The 16,481-nt window shown below is 43.7% G+C and overlaps 1 protein-coding gene across 10 annotated transcripts in view; it reads right to left on the reverse strand.

Annotated features, from left to right (window-relative positions):
* kcnma1a (potassium large conductance calcium-activated channel, subfamily M, alpha member 1a) overlaps positions 1–16,481 on the reverse strand; it is a 953,094-nt gene that overhangs the window by 227,866 nt on the left and 708,747 nt on the right. For all 10 annotated transcript variants that reach the window (XM_072282727.1, XM_072282725.1, XM_072282726.1 and 7 more), the window contains one exon: positions 10,158–10,313. In XM_072282727.1, the coding sequence (XP_072138828.1) occupies positions 10,158–10,313 (156 nt within the window). The remainder of the gene's footprint in view (positions 1–10,157; positions 10,314–16,481) is intronic.

Here is a 16,481-nt window from a genome sequence, read left to right on the forward strand (position 1 = left end):
GGGCTTCACGGATGCTTGGATTTGAACTGTCAGAATTGTTCTAATACTGTGCAGCACAACATATTGATGGTGTCCTGAGTGGACTTGGAATCTACAATCCCGTGGTCAATTCTACCAGAACCATCGTGGATAGCTGGGGTAGTTGTCACAGTGCATTAATTTGAGTTGAGTATGATGTTCTCCAAAGGGGTTGCCTGGTGGTGGGTACTCAAGCGGCTGTAGAGGCTGATTCAGGAGCCACATGATCGGGATGTTGGGATGGACTCCCTTAATGGAGAATGTCCGTGTGTGACTTTGTTTAATGTGGGGAGGGGCAGCCACCACACAGTCCTCGACAGATCAGGGTCAAGTTTCAGTGGCATGGAACGCAAGGCACCAGGACGCCCTTCACTGCTACAGCCTTCCTCTGCCTTCACCGCCATTGAGATGTGTCACTATCTTCCACCAGCTCTGCCAGTGAGGTCTTGGTTGGATCGCACTTTGTCTGGAACTTCCTCCTCCTCCTCTTTGACCTTACCACCATGGGTGACGCTACCAAGAGCTAAGTGCCAGATAGATAAACTCCAAACAGCATCACTCGCGGGGCCTCAGGAACTCGAGCTTCTTCACCACCACAAGGTGATGATTCTCAGAGAACAGAAGATAGATCCATCCAGCATACGTAGACTGGTGAGGACAAGATCAAATAGGTTTATCCTTTGTGACAGTTTTCTCTCTGACTCTCTCTCTCTCTCTCTCTCGCATGCGCACACACAGACAGGCGCGTGCGCACGCACACACACACACACACACACACACATCAGGCAGTAAATTGCCTCATTTCTTGAAAGGCTGAGTTAATAGTGGTGCTACCAAGTCCTTCTTGGCGATTGACATTGAAGTCCACATTCTGATTATTACTCCCTGTTCTCCTTTGACAGAGAGAAGCACTCTGCTGACAGTTGATAGGGGGAGGGTAGGTGGTAATCGGAAAGTCCAGGTTTGACCTGATTTCATGAAATTTCAGGGTCTATCCATAGAGCATAGGTTCAGTCTGCTTATTCTTTTCTTATACATAGAACATTGAACTGTAGAACACAGTACAGGCCCTTCCTCCACACATAGCCCTCATTTTTATTTCATCCATGTGCCTATCCAGGAGTCTCTTAAGTGCCCCTAATGTATCTGCCTCTACCATCACCCCTGGCAGTGTATGCCATGCACCCATCACACTCCATGTAAAAAAAAACGACCCCTGACATCTCCCCTATACTTTCCTCCAATCACCTTAAAATTAAGCCCTCATGTATTAGCCATTTTCACCCTAAGAATAAGGTGCTGGCTGTCCACTCGCTGCCTCATTATCTTTACACCTCTTATCAAGTCACCTATCATCCTCCTTTGCTCCAAAGAGAAATGCCCTTGCTCACTCAACCTTTCCTCAACCTTCTCGCCAATCCAGGCAGCATCCTGAGAAATCTCCTCTGTACATCCTTTCACAACCACATCAGCTTCCACATCTTTCCTGGCTGCATCACCATCTGGTATGGAGGAGCTACTGCACAGCATCATAAAAAGCTGCAGAAAAAGTTGCAAACCCAATCAGCTTCATCATGGGCACTAGCCTCCCCAGCAATGAGGACATCTTCAAAAGGCAATACCTCAAAAAAGCAGCATCCATCATTAAGGACCCACATCAACTAGGACATACTCTCTTCTTATTGCTACCATCAAGGAGAAGGTACAGGATGTTGAAGACACAGACTCAACAGATTAGGAACTGCTCCTTGTCCTCCACCATCACATTTCTGAGTGGTCAATAAACCCATGTACAATACCTCACTTTTTTTTTCTTTTTGCACTACTTGTTTCATGTTTTAATATATATTTCTTATTATAATTTATGGTTTTTGTTATAATGTATTGCAATATATTGCTGCACAAAACACCAAAGTTCATGACATATGCCAGATATTTAATCTGATTCTCTTCTTGTATGAGGCAACCAGAACTGAGCACAATACTCCAAATGTGGTCTAAACAGAATTTGATAGAGCTGCAACATTACCTCACAGTTTTTGAACTTAATTCCCCGACTAATGAAAGTCCAACACAACGTAGACCTTCTTAAAAACCCTGTCAGCTGTGCAACAAAAGCCCACCCTTTTCCCCAACTAAAGTTATTCAGCACTGATACAGGCTGTTCATCCCACTAAGGCCAGCTGGAAAAGATCGAAGGGTTCTGGCCCAAGACGTCGACCAACCTTCTCCACGGATGCTGCCCGACCTGCTGAGTTCCTCCAGCGTGTTGTGAGTGTTCCTATTTTTGGCAATTTCTCCTCCTCCCATCTACTCATTGAACAGTCCACCATCCACCAATATGCTAGGAATCTTTCACAGTAGCCAATTAACCTACCATCTCAATTGTCTTTGGGATGTGAGAGGAAACCAAAGCACCTGGAGGAAACCCATGTGGCCCCAGGTAGGACAGGCAAACTCTGTACAGACAGAAGCAGAGATCAGGATTGAAGCTGGGTCACTGGATCTGTAAGGCAGCCACTAGCTTTGTCACTGTGCTGCCTGGGAGGGTAGAAAGTATAAAAAAAATAATCCAGTGTACACTCTGATGCTTTGATTAAACATAGTAATTATTGTACAGCTAAGGACGTTGTTGGTCTGGTAAAGAATTAAGCAAAGGGCTGCATGCCTGGAGTCTGATGGCAGCCAGATCAGATAGGAAAAGCAGATTTCCTTTCCCGAAAGACATTAGTGAATGTGATGATCTTTTGTGATAATCTGGCAGGTCCAGTCATCATTTTCTTTCAAATTCCAGATTATTAACTGAATTTAAATTCCACTGGGAAATTCACATGCTAGTCACTGATTTGCTGGTCTTCGACAGACATTCATCACCAAAATTGACAGGTTTTGTGTACATTAAAAACTTCTGGTTCTTCGATAATGAAATCTGTCAGCCAAGACAGCAGGATATGTTCAAATGCCCACCAAAATGTTGACTATTGCTCACTACAATTACTCAATGGTCTCTTTACTAGGTAGCTCCTATACTTCAAAAGGTAACATTGAGTGTACGTTTGTGGTCTTCTGCTGCTGTAGCCCATCCACTTCAAGGTTCAATATGTTCTGCATTCAGAGGTTCTCTTCTACACAGCACTATTGTAAAGTGAGGTTATTTTAGTTACTGTCACCTCTCTGTCAGTTTGAACCAGTCTACCCATTTTTCTCTGATCTCTCTCATAAACAAGGGACAGAACTGCTACTCACTGGATTTTTTCTGGGTTTTTTTTGTACCATTCTCTGTAAACTCTAGAGCAGGAGTTCCCAACCTGGGATCCATGGACCCCTCGAATAATGGTAGGAGTCCATGGCATTAAAAAATGTTGGGAACCCTTGCTCCAGAGATTGTTGTGCTTAAAAATCCCAGATCATCAGCAGTTTCTGAGATACTCAATCTGCCCCATCTAGCACCAACAATCATTGCACGGTCAAAGTCACTGAGATCACATTTCTTTCCTATTCTGATGTTTAGTCTGAACAACAACTGAAACTCTTGACCATGTCTGCATGCTTTTGATGCATCAAGTTGCTGCCACATGATTGGCTGATTAGATATTTGCATTAACGAACAGGTGTCCAGGTGTACCAAAGAAAATGGCCACTGGTTTTAAATTCTGTCTGACTTGGGAATTTGTTTCCAGTATTTTCTATTTATTTTCTGAATGTAAGGGTGCCAATTCATTTTTATTCAAATATTCACTCATAACTGTGAGCACAGATGTGATGAGCAACATTTTATGGAGCCAGTGGAGATCATCTTGCCATCAGCAAGATCTGTGGAAGTAAAGTCAGTGAGTGATGTCACAATGAAGTTGATCTGCATTTGAGGGAAATAATCTTGCTGAGGTACTGAAGAAGGGACAGACTGGATTGCTCCACAGAGAACTGGCATGGGTTTAATGGACCAAATGGCCTCCTTCTCCGCCATGTAGTTCTGTACAGGCATCACCATTAAAACCCCAGTCCTATTTTCCATTAACTTAATATGAATCCACACATGGAAGAAATAAATCAGGTTTGAGATGTACAGTATGTACAAATATGTGCAAAGGTTGACGGGTCTTTGGAGAAAATACTTGCATTCAAATATCATCTAATTCTAAATCCAATTTGCTTAACACATGGAACATCAAACACAATTTGAAATGTTTTGAAGATCTGCATTTCAACCCAACGGTCCACGATGTTAAGATGCATTGGTCCTGAGAAAGTAGACAAGCATAATTATTCTGGCTCAAACCTGACAGGCAAGTCCTGTTGAAATTATTAGTCATTGTTTAGTAAAGATTTTTTTTACATAACTGTATGCTGAACTTTAAGATGTACATTGGAAGTCAAAGTCTTTTTCATTTGATGCCAAATGCTAAATGAAATTAAAAGGTTCCATATGAATATTGTGGTAACTGAACGAATAAATCAGATGATTCTGGTTTGTGTTTGGTTTAAAATGAATAATAGAGCAGGCAGTCAAAATGAATCATACTGTTTAAGGTCCAACTTAATGGGTAAGGTCTGTTCTATCTTCCTAAAATGCAAATCAAGCTCTTGGTCAAGGCAGCTGCTGGTACTTTTAACCATTTGCAGGAAGAGATCGGCAGGTCCAAAGTCTTTCCTGAATTCTGGAACACTGACCAGAGGTAAGGAATCCATCCACATCTCCACATAAATTGCATCACTCGGTCATGAACAGCTGGAGGAAGACAGGTCTTATAGAATTTCACTACACAAAAATTCGAACTACAAAACACACAAGGGAAAGATTTGCTCTGAGTGCTCTGCAGAGTCACAAATATGTTCTTTATAAACTGGCTTATAATTCTGCTTGCCAGGTATTTGCTATCTCCAGGTTTAGTGTTTATAGTGCTCTTGCAGGACACCCACGCTCATGCTTTAGGATATGTTTATTCCCACTCCCTCTCCATCTCCCCATCTTTCTTCAGCTGTACAAGCTCCCTAGATCCCTGAACTTTTCAAATTCTTATATTGCCCTGGTCTTCATTGTTTCAATTCAGCTTCCTGGCCACAAAATCTTCCATTTTCTCCTTCTCCTTTTTAAGACACTTCCTTATGACTGGCCCTCGGGTTATCTCTCTGGTAGCTGGGTGTCAAACCTCATTTGCTAATACCTCTGTAAAGTGTGACTGAACAGTTTTACAACACTGAACATGTGCACACAAGCTGTATTTAGAGAGATGAGAGTGAGGAACAGCTCTCCCCACAGTAAGTCTGAGAAGCTCCCTTCAGGTTAAACATTTTGCATCCATTACTTTCCACGATTTTGGACAAAGTTGTGAACCATACACTGGGCTCCATCCAACAGCTACCCCACAGCTGTACAGCACACAATGCTGATCTGTGGAGAATCACAGAAATGAATGGAACAGGAAGCTGTTTGGCTCAATGCGTTCAACCCAGCCTGAAGAAAAATTTAGACTCATCCCACTTCCCAGCTCCTGGCCTGGAGACCTGAAGAAGAGGTTTCTCAGGTTTTCATCCAACGTCAAATTAACTGTGATAAAAGTTTCTACCCCCACCACCCTTTCAGGCAGGGAGTTCATAAGACCATAAGACATAGGAACAGAATTAGACCATTTGGCCATTAAGAGGAATACAATCCTAGAAAATCACCTATATCCCGATTTATGGTAACATGAACTCTTAACAAAATCTGAAAAGTTTCATTGTTTCTTTCACATTATTTTTTCCTCACATAATTAAATTCAGTAAGTGTAAATTTTCATTCCAGATCTCAAAGGTTTAAAGCAGCACATACACAAAATGCTGAGGGAACCCCTCAGGTCAGGCAGCATCTATGGGAATGAACAAACAGTTGACATTTCAGACTGAGAAGGAAGGAAGAAGATGCCAGAATAAAAAGGTCAGGGGGTTGGTGGGGTGGGAGGAAGGAGGCTAGCTGGAAGGTGACAGGTGAAGCCAAGTGTGTGGAAAAGGTCTAGGGCCAGAGAAGAAAGAATCTGTCAGGAGAGAAGAGTGGACCATCAGAGAAAGGGAAGGAGAAGGGGACTCTTGGGGAAATAATAAGCAGGTGAGATGAGGTAAAAGGTCAGAGTGGGGAATAGATGAAGGTGGAGGGGGAATTTTTTTTACTGGAAGGAGAAATCAATATTCATACCACCTAGTTGGAGGCTACCCAGACGGAATGCAAGGTGTTGCTCCTCCACTCTGACAGTGGCCTCACCTTGGAGGAAGAGGAGGTCATGGACTGAACGGGAATGGGAATCAGAATTAAAACGCTTGGTCATTGGGAAGTTCCGCTTGTGGCGGATGGAGCGGAGGTGCTCGACAAAGCGGTCCTCTAATTCACAACCAGTCTCACCAATGCAGAGGAGGCCACATTGGGAGCACCAGGCACAATAGGCAACCACAGCAGAGTCACATGTGAAGTGTTGCTTCGCCTGGTAGGACTGCTTGAGGCTCTGAATGGAGGTGAGGGATGAGGTGTATGGGCAAGTGTAGTATTTAGGCCATTTGCAGGGATAAGTGCCGGGACTGAAATTAGTGGGGAGGAATGAATGGACGAGGGAATCGCAGAGGTAGTGATCCTTGCAGAAAGTGGTGGGGGAGGAGATTTTGCTAGTGATTTGTGATTGCCCAAGGGCAAATTTTTATTATCTGAATGGCCATAATGTGGCGGTACACTGTATTATATAACATCCTTTCTCTCTTACTCATTTTGTCAATAGTGAATCGCATTTGTTACCTTCTACTTTGCGGAAACCATTCCTAAATTTGAAAGATAATAACCAGAGCATCCAGAATCACCACAGTAACTGCTTTCAAAGTTTCCTTCCACCACCCTTTGAATATTTTCTTCCTAACTTGTCCCCAGTCTTTCTGCCAGTTAACTTCAAGCTAAGTTTGCCAGTTATCAACCTCTCCCGAGCTCACCCTGTCCTGTGCAAGCTTCATATAATTTTATAACCTTATGTAAATCAATTTCCAGTCTCCAATTTTAGACATTCCAGTCTCTGTATTTAACTATATTCTCTGCCTTGATCTCATCTTCACAAATCTCCCCTGAATCCTCTCCCGAGGCTTCGTATCCTCCCTGCAGGAGAATGGCGAGCGCTAGACTGGGAAGTGATCTGGTACAGCAAGGGACGGCACAGTAGCACAGTGACAGCTGTAATGCTTTGCAGCGTTGGTAACTAGGGTTCAATTCTAGCCGCTGTCTGTAAGGAGCTTGTAAGTTCTCCCCATGCCTGCATGGGCTTTCTCCAGGTTCTCTGGTTTCCTTCCGCACTCCAGAAGACTTATGAGTTAGGGTTAGGGAGTTGTGGGCATGCTATGTTGGCGCCAGAAGCATGGCAACATTGGTGGACTGCCCCTAGCGCATTCTCGGACTGTGTTGGTAAACGGCCCACTCTATTGTGAGTTTGTACATGTGACAAATATAGGTAATGCTTATCTCTGAAGTAAGGGTCTAAACCTTTTCACGGAGAGAGCAGTGTGCCAGGGAGGACCTAAGACAGGGTGAGGTACAGACATTCTGCTGTCCAAGAGCATGTAGACAATAGGTGAGAATGTCTGCCACCTCAGCAGGCATGTACAAAGACAATCAGTTGAGTACCAATAGTACTGCACCTCATTACAGTGCAGTACTGCTGCACGACGGCTAAGTGACTGCATTAGTAGCCAGAAGTTTGAAGTTACAAGGACTTGGCAGAATGATGATCTGGACAGATGAGTTTAAATTTCACCGGGGGAGTTGGGGAATTTAAATTCATGTCTTTAACTCAGTCTGGAATTTTGGGGAGTGTGCAGACCAGTAACAGCAACCACGAAACAAATGGATTGTTTTATGAACCCATCCAGTTCATTAGTGTGCTTCAGGGGCAGATATCTGCCCTCCTAGTCCAGCCTGTGTGTGACACGAAATCCACTAACTTGGCTGTGTCTTAACTGCCACCTCAGCTCAGGAGTAATTAGGGAGGTGCATTAAATGCTCGTTTTGCCAGTGAGAACCCACATAGAACACAGAATAGTACAGTACAGGAACAGGACCTTCAGCCCACAATGTATGTGCTGACCGTGATGATAATTTAAACTACACATGATCTATATTCCTTAATTCCCTGTTTATCTGAACACCTCTTAAACATTGAGAATGTTATCTGCTTCCACCACTTCCCCAGAACCTACCACCCTCTGTGTAAGAAAACGGCCTTGTAAATCACCTTTAAATTTCCCTCTTCTTACTTTTTGGTTGTGCCCTGTAGTAGTTGACATTTCCATGCCGTGGAAAAGAGCCTGTCTATTCCTCTCATGATCTTATTCACTGCATTTAGACTTATTTATCGCATGTACATCAAAACATACAGTGAGATGTGCCAGAGGTTTCCACGGCAGCAGGGTGTGCTTGCTAAGAATGAGGAAACATTTCCACTCACCAGAGAGCTGTCAACTATACACCTCACCGCCTTGCCTGCTGCTGGAATCCTGGAAAAGGAAGGCTGGAAAAGGGTTCCTTCCAAGAGTCAGCGAGGCTCTGGAGGATAAACTACAGATGTTGACTCTTGTCCTGGTCACTGGGAGTATGATCGAATAATCCACCTGAGTTTCACCTCAGGACTCTCATTATTCCATGTATGAAAGAGGAGAAAGATCCAAATATATGGTGGTGGTCGAGGCAGATACATTACGGTCATTTAAGAGACTCTTAGGCACATAAATGAAAGAAAAGTGGAGGGCTACGTGGGAAGGAAGGATTAGATTAATCTTGGCATCATTGAGCACTTCTACAAGGAGTGCTCCCACAAGAAAGCAACATCCATCATCAAGGACCCCCACCAACCAGGCCATTCTGTCTTCTCAATGCTATTGTCAAGAAGGAGATTTAGAAGCCTTAGGTCCCACAGCTTCAGGAACAATTACTACTCCTCAACCGGCATGAATAACTTTACTCAACTCAACACTGAACTGATTCCACGACCCATGGACTCCCTTTCAAGGATCCTATAGTCAATTTTTTCAGTATTAATTATCGATTTGTAATTTTTTTTGTATTTGTACATTGCTTGCTTGTCTGTCTTTGTGTTTTTGATTGATTCTATTGTATTTCTTTGTTCTACTGTGAACACCTGCAAGACACTAAAGCTCAGGATAATATATGGTGACGTTTTCGTACTTCAATATTAAATTTACTTTGAACTTTGAAGTAGGTTAAAAAGTTAGCACAATTATCATGGGCCAAATGCCAGTACTATGCTGTGATGTTCTGTGTCAAGCGAGGTTCTGCGGATATGGGAAATCCACAGCAACACACATAATGCTGTAGGGTTGCTGGGCAGCACGGCTCAAAGGGCCAGAAGGGTCTACTCTGCACTGTATCACTAAATAAAGTCAGCAGGTCAGACACATCTACGGGAGGCACCATCGTTCCTCCAGCCTATTGTGTGTGTTGTACTGTTCTACGCTCTATATACAAATATCAACTAAAATAAAAACTATGAAAAGGCTACCAGATCCGTTGTAAGCACAAGCTCCATTACCCACCGCCCAGGCCATGCTCTCTTCTCACTGCTGCCATCAGGAAGGAGGTACAGGAGCATCAAGTCCCACACCAGCAGGTTCAGAAATAGTTATTACCCCTCAAGATCTTGAACCAGAGGGGATAACTTCTCTCCCACCGACACTGTACCTATTCCACAATCTCCAGACAACCTAAGGACTCGATAGCTCATGTTCATGACATTTATGCTTATTTATTATTATCATTTCTTTCTTTTTTTTCTGTATTTGCACAATTTGTTGTCTTTTGCAGTTTGTGAGTTTGTCCATATTTGTTGTATGTGTTTTCATTAAATCTGTTGTGTTTCTTCATATTACCATGAATGCCCAGACAATAATTAGTCTCAGGAGAGTACATGGTGACATATACAGTAAGTACTTTGATGATAAATTTACTTGGAACTTCGAACAACACAGGCACAAGGAACAGTGGTAAATGAGCTCAGAAAAATAAAGAATGAGGGGAGATTCTTCCATTTCTCTTTCTTTCCTCCTTCCAGATATGTTCAGAAGGCTGACAAGCTGCATGAATGTTCCATCAGGCTTAACGTGAAGAGACAGCACAATACCTTGACAAATGACCTCATGGAGAAGAGGTTGGCCAGCATCGTAGAGAGGCCTGGAGCCAGGCAACTCTGAGCTATGAAGCCCAGCTTCAGTTCCGCCAGGCAGATTGCATCATCACCCTCCCTCCAGTTCCAGCTGGGTATGTTCAGCAGATGAGCCTGAAAGCAAAGATTAAAAGTTACTAACTCAATTGCCCTCTCGCTCCGCCACAAAGTATTTTTAACACAACGTCTTGTCAACTGCAGTGTTTCACACAATGGCACCTTCAGTGTTTTTGAAGAGTGACATTGTGCATGCCTGTACACACATCTGCTGCCCATTCTTAGCACACTCCCCTGGGGTCCCGCTTACCTTTCCAATTTTGCCACTCTTTAACACTTCGTTTTGTTTTTATATTGTTTGCACAGGAGTGCCAGTGTGGCATTTCGGTGCGGTAATGAACTTCAGGAACTACAAGCAGCTGGATAGTTTCCATGGAGAACACTGGTGACAAGCCCAATACACACCAGTTTTACTTGCCTCTTTGCCAGGTTGTGTCTGAGCTGTCAACACTGCTATTTGTTGCCTGACGTTTTGCAGGTGTCTCCATTGGTTTGAAGTGCCGCACCGTGCAGACGTTTTAAATAAAGAACATGCAAAATAAAACAGCTCGGAGAGGGGGCTGGAGGAGAACAAGGAATCATGCTGAACGGCAGCTGAAATTACATCTGAAGTAAAAATCTCACCAGATGATATGTTTTAAGATGGTTGTTTGCTTGTGTATTTGTTTCAGCCCCTTCTCACTTTCCTGCTGTCCCAGGAAATGAGAGGTGGATCTCTATATACTGTAGGCTCACATGGAATATATAGCACAGAACCAGAATCTAGCTTATTATTAGTGACATATGTCATGAAATGTGCTGTTTAGCAGCAGTACAGTGCACTACATACAAATATACTATAAACTATAATAAGAAATATATTTAAACATTAAATAAATATTGGATGGTAAGGGTATGGAGGGGGAGTTCCTGGAGCAGGTCGATGATAGTAGGCAGTTTAAATGGTTTGGCACGGACTAGATGGGCTGAAGGGCCTGTTTCAGTGCTGTACTTTTCTATGACTCTAAATACTGCAAAAAAGCAAAAAATAAAAGTGAGGTAGTATTCATTTTCCACTGTCCATTCAGAAATCTGATAGTGGAGGAGAAGAAGCTGTTTCTATGAGTGATGACTGTGTGCCTTCAGGCTCCTGTACCTCCTCCTTCATGATAGCAATGAGAAGGGGGCTTGTCCGGGATGGTGAGGGTCCTTAATGTTCGATGCCACCTTCTTGAGGCATTGCCTTATAAAGATGTCCTCAATGGTGGGGAGGTTAGTGCCCATGATGGAGCTTGGCTGAGTTTACAACCCTTTGCGAGACCACTCAGCCCAATAGCTCCATGCTGTAATTCCTGCTCCACAAGATCTACTTACCTCATCTCAGTCCACCAGCATAAACCTTTACATCATTTTCGCTCATATGTTTGTCCAGCATCTGAAATAACTGTAAATCCACACTTCTCACCTCAATCACCCAAGTGATCCAGTGGGTGGTAAAAGGATAAACCCTCGGCCCACTGGAGATCATGAAAATCATTAGCCACAACATCGAAGGCTTCAGCCACAGTAAAGCAGAAATCCTGGCAAACTTAAAACTGGACATCTTGTACATACAAGAAACTCATAGGCTGAACAACCAACCCCATGTGCCAGGAATGCACTTGGATATTGACACCCCTAGCCAAACTTATGAAAGTGCAATCTTTGTTAAAGATAAATCTACAGTAATGAGCACAGCAAACATCCAAGCTGGCTCAGTGGAACTTCTGAAAGTTGAAACAAAACACATAAATATCATCTCGGTCTACAAACCCCCTAAAGAACCACTCATGTGGCCACCTAACCTAGATCTCCAGAACAAAATATACCTCATTATTGGTGACTTTAATAGCCATAGCACCAACTGGGGATATGAAGATGACGATGCAAATGGAGAAGAAGTTGTATCATGGGCTCTAAACAACAGCCTTGAGCTACTATACGAGTCTAAGGCCACCCCTACCTTCAGAAGTGCCAGATGGAGAAAAGGATACAACCCAGACCCTGCCTTTGTTATCTCGGCAAGCTCCAACCTCTTCACACGAACAGTCCTCCAACATATACCCAAATTCCAACACCGTCCAGTCCAGGAAGAATCCCTTCCAGTTCTGAGACCTGTACCAAAGTACCTACCAAGATTTAACCTGAGAAAAGTGAATTGGACATCTTTCGCAGAATCCCTTGATCAACTTATTGATACCATACCACCAGAACCTGATCATTATGATGAATTTGTCCAACTAATCTGGAAAGTAGCGCAGCAGAGCATACCTAGAGGCTGCAGAATCAAATATATTCAGGGATTGACTAGTGATATCAAGCAAAGTTATGATGAGTATGTCAACTTATACGACCAAGACCTGTTTTGTCAAGACATAATTGAAATGGGAGAGTCAGTTCTGTCCCTACTGAGCCAAGAGAACCAACAGCGTTGGCAGAAACTGATAGAAAACACAGACATGACCAAGAACAGTAAGAAGGCATGGGCAACTGTTCGGAAACTCAACTCAGACAATAGACCACCACAGAGAATTGCTGCCATAACACCCAATCAGGCTGCCCACCAACTAATACTAAATGGTCGACCAAATAACAGGGAACGGAGGCAAAAGCAAAAGCAACATCAGGAGATAGAGTCAGCTCTCTCAAACGGGAATAACAACTTCCCACCTCTCACCCTAGAAGAATTAAAGGATGAGGTATCACAGCTAAAATCCAACAAAGCTGCTGGCATAGATAGGATTCTTAATGAATTCCGTAAACATCTTGGACCTAAAGCATTCCACTGGCTTCTGTCCCTTTTTAACTGTTGCCTAAGATCATTAAAATACCTAAAAAGTGGAGAAGAGCCAAAGATGTTGCTCCCCTAAAACCCAATAAAGACCCAACATTCTTAAAAATTCCAGACTGATTTCCTTGCTCTGCACCCTCTACAGTATGAGAGACTCATACTGAAAAGCATATCCCCCTTAGTCGAAGAACTTCTAACACCAGACCAAGCCGGGTTCAGGCCAGGCCGCTCTTGCTGCGGTCCAGTCCTGAACTTTACCCAGTATATTGAGGATGGCTTTGAAATGCGACAAATTACAGGGGCAGTATTCATTGACTTAACAGCAGCATACGATGCTGTGAATCACGGAGGCCTTCTGCTGAAATTATCTAAAATGTTAAAGAATGAAACCACAGTCAAAGTAATGAGAAGCGTCCTAGAAAATCTCAGATTTTATGTAGAGATGAATGGAATTAAGAGGAGGTGGCGTCCACAAAAGAACAGACTACCACAGGGATCAGTCCTGGCACCTCTACTATTTAATGTTTACACAAATGACCAACCAACCTTTCGTAACACACGCAGGTTTATCTATGCAGACGACCTATGCATAGCAACACAAGCTAACTCCTTCCAAGAAGTTGAAGTACGACTTACAGCAGCCCTCGAAGCAATGAAGCAGTATTATGAAAAATGGTCTCTGGACCCAAATCCATCAAAAACTCAAGGGTGTGCATTCCACCTCGGGAATCGAGAAGCAGCTCCGAAACTCAGGATCTTCTGGTGTGGGAAGGAGCTCGAACACCATCCGACTCCAATTTACCTGGGCTTGACACTGGATAGGACGCTCTCATTTGCCACCCACATCCAAAAACTCCGAGGGAAAGCTGGCTCTCGCAACTCTCTCCTGAAAAAATTAGCAGGCACGAAATGGGGAGCTAATGCTCACACACTTCGATCAACTGCCCTAGCACTCTGCTATGCACCTGCAGAATACTGTGCACCTGTGTGGGGCAGATCAGCCCATGTGAAGAAAATAGACCCATTGCTTAACAAAGCCTGCCGAATAATCACGAGCACACTGCGCCCCACACCCACTAACATCACTTACAGACTTGCAGGCATTTCTCCCCCAGAGATCCGAAGGCACGCTACAACAAAATTTGAAAAAGGTACACAGAACTCGGATCCACGGCACCCACTACACCATCATGTGCCAGTTTCCAACCGCCTAAAATCGAGGAAAAGCTTTGCTACAGTGGAGGAACTACCACACGGAACATCCCCCAAACATACAGGACTGACCTCTGGCAACAAACAGAAGCCAGAACCCCACCAAACAATACAGTGCAAGACCCCACAGAAATGTTGCCAGACGGGGCACTGCTTGACAGACGGAAGTGGTGCACTCTCAACAGAGCGAGAGCGGGAGTTTGTAGGACGGGAGACAATATGGTGAAGTGGGGTTTAAAGACCAGTGAATCCTGTGAGTGTGGCGAAACGGTGCAGAACATTGAACACGTTCTGCGCAACTGCCCACTCTCACCTGATTTAGCTGGCACTGACCGCTCAACACCAACCAAACAACACTGGAGCGGCTGTCTCTCTGGTGTGACAAGCTATGATGGTGATGACCTCAATCAATCCCTGCAGTGGTGAGCTCCATATTCTCATCACTCTTTGGCCAGGGAAGTTTATTCCAAAATTCCTGTTGAATTTCCTGGTGAGCACCTCATATTGTTGCCCTCTGCTTATGCTTTTCCCTGCAAGTGGAAATGCTCTCTCTGCATTCACTCCACAGCATCTGCTCTTCTTTAAGGATGAGGCAAGCCACGATGTGTTTGTAAGCAGCTGACTTGTTTCATTCTCACTATAAAGGTCAAGGGCAGAACTATTCTGTCTTTTACATACAAGCTCAAAGCAGAGACCTTGGCAAGCTTTTCACAGAGTCATAGATTACTGCAGCGCAGAAACATCTATTCTGTGCTGGCTTAGTCCTATTTACCCGCACCCAGACCAGAGCCCTCCGTATCTCTCATCCATGTACCTATCCAAAATTCTCTTAAATGTTGCAGTTGAACCCGTATCCATCACTTCTGCTGGCAGCTCATTCCACACTCACTCCTCCCTTTGAGTGATGAAGTTCCCTCTCAGGTTCTGCTTAAATATTTTACCTTTCACCCTAAACCTATGACCTCTAGTTCTAGTCTTACCTAACTTTAGGGGGAAAAGGCCTATATGTAATTACCCTACCTGTAATCCTCATTAATTTGTATATCTCTACAAAAGCTCCCATCATTCTCTTACTTTCTCTGCAGTAAATCCAAACCTGTTCAAACTTTCCCTAACTTAGGTCCTCAAGTTCCATCAACATCCTTGTAAATTTTCACTCCTGGTTTTCAAATGAAATACAAGCCAGATTTCAAATACAGTTTCCAAAGTGTTAGGGATGAAGAGAAACATAGGATGGTCATTGGGAAAAGGAGAGTTCCCTGAGTCCCTTCACCAAATTTTAGTTTCACAGAGCTCAATACTAAAGCCTTTTTTTCCAGCTGGATCCGACACCAAGAGGAAGCACATAATCAATACAGCAGATGGCCCATTAGCTAATAACCTGCTGACACCAAGAGGAAGCACATAATCAATACAGCAGATGGCCCATTAGCTAATAACCTGCCGACACATGAACAGTCCTGGTTATGACTGGATGGCAGATCAAATCAACAAAGTCTGAGATTCACCTGCATCCTGAGCAGAGGGGCACCTGCATGGAATTAGGAGGTGAGAAGGAGACTTATTAACCCCATTCAAAACCTTCTTCACCGCGATCTAGCTGACTGCACCTCCCTCTGGTGATTGCCCTCACCTGGTCTTACCTATCACCTGCCAGCTTGTACTCCTACCACTCCTCCTGTCTTCTTCCCCCTTCCTTTCCAGTCCCGATGAAAGTTCAAAATAAATTTATTGTCACAGTACATATACACTCCTGAGATTCACTTTCTTGCTGGTGTACTCAATAGTCCATAATGGAACAATAACCATAAAAGAATCAATGATAGACCGCACCAACAGAACATTCAACCGGTGTGCAAAAATCATCAAACTGTGCAAATGCAAAAAGAAAGAAATAATATTAATAATAAGTAATAAATATCGAGAATATGAGATGAGACATCCTTGAAAGTAAGTTTAAATTGAGTGAAGTTATCCCCTTTCACTCAAAAGCCTGACGGTTGAGGGGTAATAACTGGTAGTGTGGGTCCTGAGGCTCCTGTACTTTCTTCCTGATGGCGGCAGCAAGAAAAGAGCATGACCTGGGTGGTGGGATCCCTGATGATCAATGCTGCTTTCCTGCAACAATGCTCCATGTAGGTGTGCTCGATGGTAGGGAGGGCTTTACCCAAGATAGACTAAAGGGTCTCAGCCTAAAGCATCAA

This window comes from Mobula birostris, chromosome 18 (assembly GCF_030028105.1).
Source record: "Mobula birostris isolate sMobBir1 chromosome 18, sMobBir1.hap1, whole genome shotgun sequence".
In the NCBI taxonomy this organism is placed as follows: domain Eukaryota; kingdom Metazoa; phylum Chordata; class Chondrichthyes; order Myliobatiformes; family Myliobatidae; genus Mobula; species Mobula birostris.